We start from the raw sequence: 12,833 nt of genomic DNA on the forward strand, positions 1-12,833 counted from the left end.
TTTACGTCAAAGTTACTATTTCTGCTGTCGCATTATGTTGCATGCGCAGAGATGGGTAAACTACCTAAAGACTGTACTCAAGTAAGAGAAGCGCTGCTTCAACAGATTTTTACTCAAGTAAAAGTAAAAGCCCCTGAAAATTACTCAAGTAAGAGTAAAAAAAGTATTTGCCAAAAAGGTGACTAACTGATCCAAACATTAAAAATTTAATATTTAAAAATTACATCAGATGGACCACAATGTAAAGTTAAGTGGAAATTTTGTTAAGAACAAAAATGACAAATATCCACATAAATAAAACATAACAAAATCAAGCAAAAGAAAACATTTTTCTTTCACTATAAAGCTTATGAAACTTTAATAAAAACCACAGGTGTGTGTCGTGTCTGGTGAATTTTTGGTTAAAACATGTTTAAAATCGAGGAATTTTATTCAAGAGCACCGATACTTCATAATAAAATTAATCAAGTAAAAGTACAGCATAGTAAAAATACTCCAAAAATTTATATTTTTTAAAAAAGTTACTCAAGTAAATGTAATTAAGTAAATGTAACTAGTTACTACACACCTGTGTCTGTTAAATCCAGTTCAGTTATAGTGCACTTGCATGAAAAAAAAAATTGAAATTAATTGTAAGATATTTCTTTAACAAACTTATAAGCTGTGATCAATCAGCACAAAAGCAGGTATTTCATTATTAGCACACTGTGTTCTGGGAATCATTACAAAGAATTTGTTTTTATGATCTAATTTTATCCCCACAGCCGCCCACCCACCTACCTACACTCACTCCCATTATTAGCTGCATGGTTGTGCTGCGAGGAACTGGTGTAAATCTGTTTCAAGAGATCATATCCAGAACAAACAAAAACAGTGAGAATTCACTTGTTTTTTAAAAAATAACTCTGACATTTTAATTTGTGAAGTAATCATGAGAATAAATTGCACATTAATTACACAAACCATATTTATGAATGTATAAAAACAACCCTCAGACTTCATCTTTGGTACCAGCTGATATTTAATACATCAGTATCAAATCAGCATCATTAGAGGCAATTAACACAGTAATTATTTGAAGGAGAAACTCATGGAGTTGATGCAAATTGAGCTGCCAAGGAAATGTGATTTTTTTTTAGTTGCCTGGTAACCTGACATACTGATGATACATGTTTCCATTATAATAGAAGAATAAAGGTTCTCCTGGTGGTTGTACCCATTCATGCATTAAGTCTAATTATCTGCAAACAGCCTGCCTCTGATTATCTCCTCTCTCTCCTATGATGCTCATCATATGGTGTATTTTATAGTGCTGATCAGAAGGTTATATCTTCTCATCATTTGTATAAAATACTTACTTCAAGGAGTTATTTTTTTCCAGAATGGACTGGATTTTTAGTTGCTAAATTTAAAAAAAAAAAGACTTTGGTTGCACAAGTTTGACATTTTCAGTCTCCCATAATTATTAATTTGTACACAAGCAGCTTAAGATATGTACATTCAATCTGCTTCAGCAAGTTTCAGAGAGAAAAACACATTTTGCGCTCATCAACAAGTTTCAGGAAGCAATAACAGCTTGTTGATTTCATTGAGCTTCTGCAAAATTACTTGTTTTTCCCTTACACAGACCAGGCTTTTAAAGCATTGTGTCAATGAAGAAGCTTAATGCTAGTCTGTTTCATTCATTCCAAAACCAGTTTGGGATCATTAACCTCTTTGAACGCCCAGTTGCTTCCAGGTTCCAACCATCTGATTAGGGATGCACCGATAGCAGTTTTTTTGCCGATCGCCATTTACTGATCTTTCAAAAGCCAGATTTTAGCCAATACTATTTTTGTTTTATTTGAAATGTGGCTAAATACAGGAAGTAAGACAGGAAGGAAATGGTCACCATAATTATTAACAATCCAGAAACTCCCAGGACTCAAGCTAATCACAAACTGGAAGCACCACTAAAAGGTTGCCAACCAAGAAGGAAATGACTGCATTTAAAATAAGAGATTCAAACTTGACTGATTTTTAAACCGGACCACATGGACAAGCAAAATGCTTTTTGGGGGAAATCTTATGGTCAGATAAGAAACGGATGGCACTCTTTAGGCTTCCTAACCTAAAAATACTGCCAAGCATGGTGTTGGTAGCATCATGATGAGGGTCTGTTTTTCTGCTAAAATTCATTGGGGCATTTGACAAGGCAATTGGAGTAATAAAGACAAACTTTTTCCTAATTATTACACTTAAAACCAGCAACTGGGTGTGGAAACAGTTGGGCGCTAGAGCTGGAAAATGACCCCAGAAAAGCAACAAAACTGAATTAGCTAACGTTCAGAAATGACTCTGACCTCATTCCTGGTGAGAATATGTGAATGACGTTTTAAAAGCCAGCTTCTGCCAGAAAACCCAGCAACAGAAGCTACTTTTGATAAGAACAGGGGTCAAATATTCAGCCTGAATTAGGCCAAAAGCTTGATGCACTGCAAAAACACAAAATCTTACCAAGTACTTTTGGTTTAGCTTCTAGTGCAAATATCTCAGTACACTTGAAATAAGAGAAAACTAAATTACAAGTAAATTTTCAGCAAGATATAGGAACTTGCTTTAAATAAATAATTCCTTTAAAGTAAAACATTGGAAATAAAACAAAACTAAGATATTTGTACTAGAACCTAAACCAAATATACTTGGTAAGATTTTGTTTTTGCAATTAATGCAATTAACTCATTAGAAGTCATGATGCAGATGAGGGAAGACACCAGAAATACATCAAATATAAAAACTTATGATGAACAACCTAAAAGTTAAAGTTTTCAATTGAGTTTTCAATTTTTTGAGTACAGATCAAAATATTCTTCAGCAATAATCAGTGGGAGAAATTACACAAACATTTATTTTTCCTGTTGGGAGCTTGTTGCCAGGATGTTTCCGTTTTGGCAGATGAATGTGTCTCAGTAGAAACTTATTTGCTTATTTCCTCCAGACGAGCTCCTCTGGCTCCGGTGGCTGTCACGTGACACACCTCGACGTCAGCCCCGAGTTTCTGCAGCTCATCCAACCAGATCTGCTGCTTCTGAGACAGACGATCGTTGGGCCCCTTCACCTCCACCAGCTGTTACAAGATTTCCAATATTCAGAAACGACAGAGGAACTCATCAATCACAGGAGATTAGGGACACTGACAAATAAAAAAAAACATCAACCTGACTTTTCTTTCCTTAGAAATTTAGATGTTTTTCCTTCAAAATTCTGACTTCAATTTCAGCGTTATGCGAGATTAAATTCTGAGATTTGACTAATCTCAGAATTCTACTTTATTTTTTTCTTTCTCAGAATTCTGGCACTAATCTCAGAATTCTGACAATTTTCTCAAAATTCTGACATTTTTTTCCAGAATTCTGATGTTTTTTCCTCAGAATTATGAATTTAATCTCAGGGTTATGTGAGATTAAATTCTGAGATTTGACTAATCTCAGAATTCTACATTTTTTTCTTTCTCAAAATTCTGACAATTTTCTCAAAAATGTTGACATTGATCTCAGAATTCTGACATTTTTTCCAGAGTTCGGACATTTTTTTGCCTCAGAATTATGAAGTTATTTCTTTAGAATTCTGACATTTTTTCCTCAGAATTCTGACTTTAATCTCAGAATTATGACCTCTTTACCTCAGAATTCTCACTTTAAATCTGAAACAAGTCAGAATTGGGAGTCATTTTCCACTGGCACTAATCCTCTTCCGTAAATCTTACACACAACAAATTCGACATCAAACCAAGCAGGGATGGTTTACCTTGAGGTGGTATTACCTTATAAGTGTTGTTTGAGGTGTTCCACACAACAAGGTCAGGCAAACCTCCTCTGCAGTGTCTGTAGTCTTTTGCCATTCGGTCAGTCACTCCACCAAGGAAGGCTCCGCCGAGACATGCAATCAGAGACTGTAAACATCACAGGATAAATTTTATTCTGTTAGATTCAAAGAACAAAGCAGTCAGGGTCAGGGAGAAATATACCAAGTGTTGAACATCACACAGTCTGCTAAAACCATCATCTGAAAATGGAAAGAATCAGCTACGAAACCATGCACTGCATAAAACTAGCTCTGCATTTCCTTCTGAATCATTCCCAAGTGAAACAAGGTGGTGGCAGCATCATGCTGTAAATACCTGTGCCTGTTGGAGGGACGAGAAACGCTCCCAGCTGACCAGCGAACACACTTTCCCTTCCTGAGATGTCCAGACATCTTCCAGCATGGCAGACAGCGTTTCCACAGAAGCTTCACAGAGCAACTGAACGCGAGAGGTGATGGCTTCCCGTCTGTTTTCATAGAAACAGTCGGTGTAAAGATCCAGAGGACAAGTCTGGACAGAAAAGAGAAACAAATAAAAAAAGTTCAACCTTTATGGGCTTAAATTAGGGCTGGATGAAAAATGTATCAAGACGTAAGTGTTTCATATCAGTCGATATCGATAATTAGTGATAAGTTTTTTTGTTTGTTTGTTTTAATTATCTAAAATACTTCCAAACCGGTGGCATGACTTTTCCTCTTTTATCCAGTTTTCCCTCCATGCTGTTTTGTTTATTTTTAAGCAGTTTTCTGATGCAAGGTTGAAAATCTTAAAACTGCTGCTGTGCAAGTTACTCAGCAGGTTGTTGCTAGGCAACCAAGGAGCGAGTGAGTGAGTTGCTAGGTAACCAAAGAACGAATGAGTTTAACTGACAATTTTTAACAGTTTTTCAGTTTATTTCCATATTTGCATTTAATTTCTTTATAAAAAAAATTACACCAAAAGTAATAATGCTAGTTTGTTTTTAGATCCGTCTTTCCTGTCTTTAGGTTCGAATCTAAGTGCCTTTTTAAATTTTTACATAAAAAAGATCTATTCTCTTTTTGCTCAATTTTATATGCATCTTCATTTTAAACCCTAAAAATAGAAATAAAATCATGGTTCTTTAAAAATACCAACAATTTTCCTAGTAGAATAGCAGATATTAGCAGTTTTATTTGGCTGTCCTGAGAGTAAAAATGGCTGTTTAGGTTGTAAATGTTGCGGGTCCCTGGATTAGTCATTCCTTTACCTGGTATGGGTTTCTGAAGACGTCTGGAATACCTTCCATAAAGATAATGTCCCACATCAGGAGACCAAACAAGGTTGAGAATGTTGAACCTTCTCCATGGATTCCTTTCACACAGAAGACAACGTTCTAGTTTTGTTCTGGAGGTTTCCTGTATTTTTTTTTGGGGGCTAGCAGTAAATGGTTTACCTTGGTCAAAGCCTAGTTGTCGGTAATGGGCCAAACTGAGCTCTTCTACAGAGCATATTACAGTAGAGTGAGCACTCCCGTCTCCTTCTTCAGTTTCTGGTAAAAGAAATCTAGATTTCCCCATGCCGCCTTCGTGAGGAAACAGCTGACCCCGAATGGTCACCTGGAAAGAAAGTTACAGAGAACTCAGAATTTCCTTTCTTTAATAAAATATATCTCACATATCAACACACTGTAGACAAACTGACATGTTTAACGTCTTGAATTTGGACAGCAGGAAGCTCTCTGAGTTGGAGCCGGTACTTTTTGCAGCTGGGAGAGTCTTTCATCCGGAGAGCTCTCTGATGGAGGGAGAGTTTGTGTCCTGTGCGCACCAGAGGATCCGACAGCCCGTCTCTCATAGCACAGATAGCCTGAGTAGAGAAATGTTGGGGGGGGGGGACACAGTTAAAGTAAACTTTTTTCAAGCCTGAGAAAGGTTTGGAAAGCCTGAACCATTCTGAAATGGTTCTGAAATAAAACTAAGCCATTTTTGGTGTCAGGAAAATGAGCCATTTCAGTTACATTCAACAGGTACTGTGCCTTTACCTAGCAACCTCTACTGAGCTCCAACACATTTGGTCAGCTGGTTTTACCGCTGTATGCAATGCATGTGATATACAAGAAATAGTTGCTGGGAAAGACAACTGATTTTTTGTTAACTTACCATTCAGAGACCAATTGCTGCAATGTTGTTACTTGTGCAGGAGGCTCTACTTCTGCTTTTCAAAGATGTACGGTTCTATAATTGCGCATCTGTTTGCAGCCATTTTCATATGCGAGTGTAAACACTGAGTTGGAGGGCATGGCCAGCAGCACCTTCTTTAGTTTTAACCCTATAAGACCTAACGGGGAACCAGTCAAATTTGCAGTACCATAATTTTGCGACACTTTGAGCCATCTGAAAAATTCCAACGGTTTCTAAAATGGGAGAAGTTGCGCTTTCCAGCCAATCTAAAGTTGTTATGGTAATTTTACTCCCCGCCGTAGCAGGGACTGAAATTAATCTGCTGAAACACTCTTTAAATAGATGGTACATTGCGAAAATAACTGCTAGAGGTTGAAAATTCCAGTTGTTATGGATAAATGGGCAAATTTATGTACTCACAGGACATTTAAAGAACTGCAACTGTTCTGAAAATAAGCAAAAATATCCAGGCAGAGATTTGAAAAGTAAGTCATAAAGAGTTTTAAAGTGACAAGACGTCCGAAAACAGCTCATTTTGAAAGGAGCTCAACAGAGGTAGAACTGATCGGTCTAAAATCTTATTATACAAGAATGACTTTGTGAAAAAATGAACATGATTTGGATAGCCCATAAACTTATTGCAACCCTTTAGAGGAAGCATAGTAGGTCACCTTTAAAGCTTTGAAAAGGATGTGGGTAATGCCCATTACCTTTCCCTCAAACTACAGCTTCACTCCCTGGAGCAGCTCTAATCTGTAAGCGTCCTAAACTGCAACGACTTTGGCACAGTAGCCTTTAGCGCTAATAGGATATACACTCACCGTGTGGTAACACTGCAGGCAGAGCAGGGAATTTAAACTATAATGATCGCATCAGTCAGCATTAGTGTTTGTAAAATATAAATAAGGTTTGTTTTTTTATATTTATATGGGTTGCAACATTTGAATGTTAATAAACCAGACAAATAAAAGAACAGGTCTGTTTTCTGCTTACTTGATCAGGTTTTTTGAGGTGCTGGTGAAAGTTGAGAGCCAGCCTGTCCCACCATCGGCCCCGGCTGTCAGGACAGTAAACACTCTGCTTCAGTAGGGCCTGCAGCTCTTCTACTGCGTCCTGTTTCATAGAAATACCACCATTACTAACACAAGGTTAGTACACTATCTAAACAGTAAAATTCATACACCAAGGTAAGTTTTCAAACTTTTCCAGCAGTTCATTTTGAAGAAAAAAATCAATGCAAATGTACTAACAAAGACAGTTTCAATTCGCTATTATATGGCATTACTCACTACGGTTATTAATAATGTCTTGTTTAGTTCTACAGCACGGAAAAATAAGTTAAAATATAGCGAGGTTTTCTGTTTTGAAAAGTTTCTCTCGCACACCTGACTGATCTGAGAACAAAACACAAACCAAAAAAAATCTGCAATTTCAATAACTGTTTAATTTAAACAAAACATAAGACAACCTTTATTTCAGTTATACAGATCAATAAATCATTGAGTCATTCAGAAAATTAAATATGAAAAATAACAAAGGTTCTGGCTAAGTTTTCTTAGCATTTAGCAAATAGAAAAAAAATTGGTATTTCTAACTAACAAAACAAGAAAATTTTGATCAAAATTTGATCAAGTGTTAAATTACACTTTATTGCAAAACTGTTCAGTTTAAATATCAAGCACTTCATACAACAATTGAAGCATCTTAAAGGATTTCAAGCACCCATATGATCCCCGCCGAGACGTTTAGCTCCATAAACAAAACCACTTTGATTAGCAGAAAGAAAATAAATGCAGATAAACCTCATAGCGACGCAGCCTTTGTAAAATCTCCACTCCTCTGGATAAGATCCGTGTGTAAGCCCATCCTGTGGTGAAGCTGCGGAGGAACACTGGCAGCTCTTCCTGGTGACTGCATGAAAATTACAATGTCAGCAGTCATGAATTCTACAGAAATAGTACCAACGAAGAAGACTTAGAAAGTCCTGACCTCAGGTCATGGTTGCTGCTGAGCTCAATCCAGGTTTTTTTGGCAGAGGTGTAAAGCTGCAGGGCCTGATCCCACTGACCCCCCTGCATCGCCACGGTGACCTCTATAAGGGCGCGCATGGACGCTTCATACCTGGTGCAATGCAAGGAGCCATAAATATAAATACAAAATTCAGCCTTTTGTGCTAAAAGAAGTACAAATAGTATTTACATCCCAGAAAGTTTTCTGCATTTTTTAACTTTACAACCACAAACAAGTATTTTATTACAATTTTGTGTGATAGATAAACAGAAGGTAGAGACAAAATTGTGTACTATAAGGAAAAAGCTATATGTTTATGTATTTTTTTAACAAATTAAAATATGAAAAGTAGGGCTTTAAATAATCAATTAATCAATGAATAATTGATTGTTCTATCAATTATTCATCTTTTTTTATAAAATGTTAGATATACAGTAAAAGATGCAAATAAGCAAATAATTATATTTGTTAAATAAGAAAATATACATTTTAGTGCTTAAAATGCAACAACATAGCATTCCTTAAGGGAATTTGCTGCTCAAGGGGTTTAGGGTAAAACAAACACAACGGTGTATTTTTATCTTAAAATCAAAATGTATAAATATTTTGAACTGTTTTAACTTAATTACAGCTCTGAATATGTTGTTCTTTCACCAAATGGCCTTTTTTTGTCTGTCTACTCCTTTTATTGGTTATTTTGATTACTAAATTAGTTGATGATAAATTCAATAATCAAGTAATCACGATTAATCATTTAATTGTTTCAGCCCTGCTTCCATCTGAACAGAGTGCCTTCCTCCATGTTTGCTGCTTCCCCTATGAGGCAAACTGCAAAAATGACTTCATATAATAATAGAAAAATGCTAATTTGTGATTCTTAAGATGACAAAATGTGACTTCAACAGGTAAATAAGTAAGAAACCTTCTGCAGACCCTCACCTGATGAGATCCTCTCTATCTCGAAACACTTTAGCCTCTCGCTGCACGGCGTAGTCCGGAAAGGCCAGACGACCCGAGTTCACCAACAGGATGGTGAAAAGCTGATTCTGACCTCCAGCCGCCATTTCCTCCTCGTCCATCGTGTCCGTCAAAGAGAAGAGCAGCAGGATGCGGGAGAAGACGGCCCGAGGCCCGCGAGACAGACGCACACAGGACCCTGCAAGCTGCTTCGCCCTTTAAATAAAAGAAACTAAATTAAGATTAAGATTACTTCCAGCAGGTATTTACACCCACAAAGCGAAAGTAAATGACAATTTCACATGGTTCCTACACTTTTCCCACAGTAAAAGTTTATGATTTGATGATGATTTGAAGCTTTATGATTTGAAAAGTCTTTCTCTCTCACACACACATTATACACCTGACTGGTCTGAGGATAAATCACTAATTTAACAAAAATCCCCCAATTTCAATCATGTTTAAAATATAAAACTAAAGCCAACCTGCATTTCAGTTACATAGATCAATAAGTCAGTCAATAAATATTAATTACACTGAAACAATTCAAAAACTGTAAGGTAAATGGCCTTAAATATACAAAAAAAGTTACAAAAATAATTTTAAAAAATGTTCTTGCTAGGTTTTTTGGCATTTAGCAAATAGAAATATTTTTGGTAATTCTAGCTAATCTAAAGGAAGAAATCTTAGTCTAATTTAATTTCAGACAAGCAGTCAGAAAAAAATGTGTGAATGTCTTTATGTTAGGTGTAAATATCTGATTTCAACTGTAAATATTTAGGCTTTTAATCAAATCTACTTTATTACCAAACTGTGCTGCTTGAATATTAAGCACTTTCCAAACTCTGATAACACCTAAATATAAAAATTAAAGTATTTTCAAGGATTTTAGTCACCCTAATCTCACCGTTTCAGAATAACTGTCCCAACTTTACTCTGACTGGAGGCTGGAGAGAAGAAAGACTTCTGCCTGCTCAGACGGAGAAGCCCATCGACCAGCTGCTGTTTTTGGGTGCCAGAACTGCCCAAATGGAAAGTTTTAGCAAGAGCTTTGAGTTCAGGAGCCGGCAGCAGATCCAGAGCCTCCATGAGATCCTCCAGGTCCTTTTCTTAAAGAGAGACGTTCACAAGAAAAATCAAAGCTCAGAAAGCATTTAAAAGGTCCTAGTCAAGGTTTAATTGGACGGATTACTCACCTGTCTGTAGAAAACCTATTTGAGCCAGTTCCTGAGCAACAGATCCCAGATCACTGCAGATCTCTCCATAATCCAGTTTATTTACCTGGAGCCACTTCAGTTTCCTCTGAAAGAGCCTCACATACAGCTTCTGAGCCATAACTAGGAGAATCAAAAATCATGACAGTGAGTTACTGGTCATGCTTTGTCAGAAACAATTAATCTGAAATAATCGTCAACTAAGTTGGTAATCGATTAATCGTTAACTGGAGTATACAGACTCATCAAATTGGCCATTTACTGAAATAACATTCTCAGAGGACTTTTTAAGCCAAAACTGTTAAACTTTATTTCATTTGAGATATTAAAAAAAACATGTGACTGTAAAAACTTTAGCGTCACTTGGTTCAAATTGTACAAAACAACTAAACAAAAAAAAAAAAATCTATTCAGCACATTTAGCATCAATTATTGATTGGTTAATCTAAAAATAATCAACATATTAGCCCCAAACTGTATTGACGTTAAGTCAAGCAGAAAGAGCCAAGCTTTTAACTTACTGATGTAAAAGTATTTTTTAGCTGCAGATGCATCCTTTGCTACAAATCATCAGCCTTTCACTAAATAATTTTTTTTTTCTTGTTTAATAAAGGAACTTAATAATTTGCTTCACTTCATCTTTTAATGTATTATATAAAAACGCTTATGTGGCTGAGTAAAAAATCTGGATAATGTGCTCAATTTTTATAAAATTGGTCGATTAATCGTCAGAATAATCGATTGCAAAATAATCCTCAGTTAAAAAACTATACCTGACAAGCTCTGAAATCCATGTACGGCGGACATGTCCTCCTGGTTGAAGAGCTTCCTGTCGTCCTCGTTCTCCAACACAGCGTGCAGCACGGTCCGGAAGTTACGCAGGTAGTAGGGAAGTGATTGGGCATCAGAGGTTTCTACCTTTACATCTGCATCACTCTTCTCAGACAACTCTGAATTGAAAGGCTTGTCAGATCCCTGTCCTTCTGTATTTGTGTCCTCTGGATCAAGACAAGATGATGCCTCTCCACCGCTACCTTCATATTTCGCTTTCTTTCTGATAAGAGACCCCTTGACGCTAAAGGTGGCTTTCTTTTTTCTCTTCGTTTGCTTAGCAGGTGAAGGTGACTGTTTAGATGAAACCATTGATTGATTTGATTGTTTTTCTACAGGTGATGGAGCTTCCGTCACTGCTGAAATACAATCATTATTGTCTTCTAATGTCTGGACATTTTCCTTTTGGGAGCTGCTGGTCGACTCCGCCGAACTCATCGGATCAGATGTGTTGCTAACTTCTGCAGGTTTCTTGTGATATTTTCTGGATAACTTTGAAGACAGACTTCCTAGGTCAATGGTTCTGACCACAGTTTTATTGTTTATGTCCCGCGGAGTTTGCTGGGGGTTATTCTTCTTAAAATAAGGACTCGTTTTAGTTTTTGTGTCCTCTTTCTGGTCCGTCTCAGGGGACTTTGACAGATTGCCTCCAGGTGACAGCTGCACCCCTGAATAATCATTCCTACCTCCAGAAGCTGCAGTGCTGTCTCCTCTATCAAAGTTCTGACACTGCAAATCGATATGATCATTGATCTTGAATCTTGGGACTAATTGTCCACAGAGGGGACAGGCCAGGTTCGGTGGAGGCTGGCTGCTGAAGAAGTTGGTGATCGGGGTTTTGGTTGTAGAAGAAGTCCCAGCTTTAGCATCACCTTTCTTCTTTTTCAATGACAAGCTTCGCCTCGGTTTGTCTTTGCTTGTTCTTTCTGTCATGCTGAAACCGGTTCAATAAAAATGACCTTTTCTAACTTTTCACCTTGCTGCATACTTCGGGAAAATATAAATGTAGTTAAAGCTACAAGAACAGTAATTGAATACTAACGTGCTGAAAGCTTACACAACAAATAAAAACAGCTTTCCTTGTGTGCTAGCAGCATTGCATGTAATGTGGCGTTGGTTACTGAGCCGACTCAATATGCCGGTTCTTTTAATAACGGTTGACGTGAATCAGTCATAATACAATTATATTTTAAATGGAATGGCTGCATAAATATATCTATTTTTTCTTCCTAAATACTCTCATAATCGTACTTTGTTTACATTTTTATTCTTGTTCTGCTTATTTTTTTCATATGTAAATGTTCAAAATTAACAAAATAAATTTCAGTGGGAGTTGCTTTTGAAATCGAACCAAAGAAATATTGTTTGTCACAATTCATCATTAATAAAAGGGTAATTATTTAGGATGTTTAATACCTTACAAAAATAGTTTGTGTTTACTTGGGTTATCTTTATTTGTCTGTGACAAAAAAGAAGAAATCTACGGGCAAATATGTTATGTGTTTCAACTCTGTCATGATTCAGGTAATTTGTAGTCCTATGAGGATTTTTGCTGCAAACAATATGACTCCAGTTCTATAGGGATTTAACACCTGAAATCCTGAAAGATTTAAACATAGCAAATATATGCAACAAATATATTTTCTGAGTACCACTTCAAAATAGAATTTGAGTCATCTGAAAATTCACAAAATGTAGATTTTATTATGTCTTTTTAGCTTTGTGATTTTATAGGTCAAAATCAGTATGCATAAGCAGAATCACTTTTCTTGTTTCAGCCCTTTTAAGCTGTATAGAACTTTCTATTAAATGGACATAAATTCTGGATAAGAAAAG

At 36.5% G+C, this 12,833-nt stretch overlaps 1 protein-coding gene across 1 annotated transcript; it reads right to left on the reverse strand.

The window, feature by feature from the left end:
* Window positions 1-2,802: 2,802 nt before the first annotated feature.
* fan1 (FANCD2 and FANCI associated nuclease 1) lies at window positions 2,803-12,237 on the reverse strand. Its single transcript, XM_007577469.2, has 13 exons — window positions 10,940-12,237; window positions 10,149-10,289; window positions 9,860-10,061; window positions 8,935-9,168; window positions 7,975-8,106; window positions 7,788-7,896; window positions 6,979-7,098; window positions 5,507-5,671; window positions 5,259-5,421; window positions 5,073-5,176; window positions 4,160-4,354; window positions 3,803-3,931; window positions 2,803-3,106 (listed from the first exon to the last, which is right to left on the reverse strand). The coding sequence occupies exons 1-13, from the start codon at window positions 11,928-11,930 to the stop codon at window positions 2,957-2,959; spliced, it is 2,835 nt and encodes a 944-aa protein (XP_007577531.1). The 5' UTR covers window positions 11,931-12,237; the 3' UTR covers window positions 2,803-2,956.
* Between the last annotated feature and the right edge of the window lie 596 nt (window positions 12,238-12,833).

Source organism: Poecilia formosa, unplaced genomic scaffold, assembly GCF_000485575.1.
Source record: "Poecilia formosa unplaced genomic scaffold, Poecilia_formosa-5.1.2 Scaffold442, whole genome shotgun sequence".
NCBI classification, from domain to species: domain Eukaryota; kingdom Metazoa; phylum Chordata; class Actinopteri; order Cyprinodontiformes; family Poeciliidae; genus Poecilia; species Poecilia formosa.

Excerpts from the sequence above, each read along its gene's own strand:
- fan1 (XM_007577469.2), bottom strand. The coding sequence starts at position 11,930 with ATGACAGAAAGAACAAGCAAAGACAAACCGAGGCGAAGCTTGTCATTG. Across the intron at positions 9,169-9,859 it reads GGGACAGTTATTCTGAAACG|GGCGAAGCAGCTTGCAGGGT; the intron begins GTGAGATTAGGG and ends TTTTATTTAAAG. Across the intron at positions 5,672-6,978 it reads ACCTCAAAAAACCTGATCAA|GCTATCTGTGCTATGAGAGA; the intron begins GTAAGCAGAAAA and ends TTCTCTACTCAG.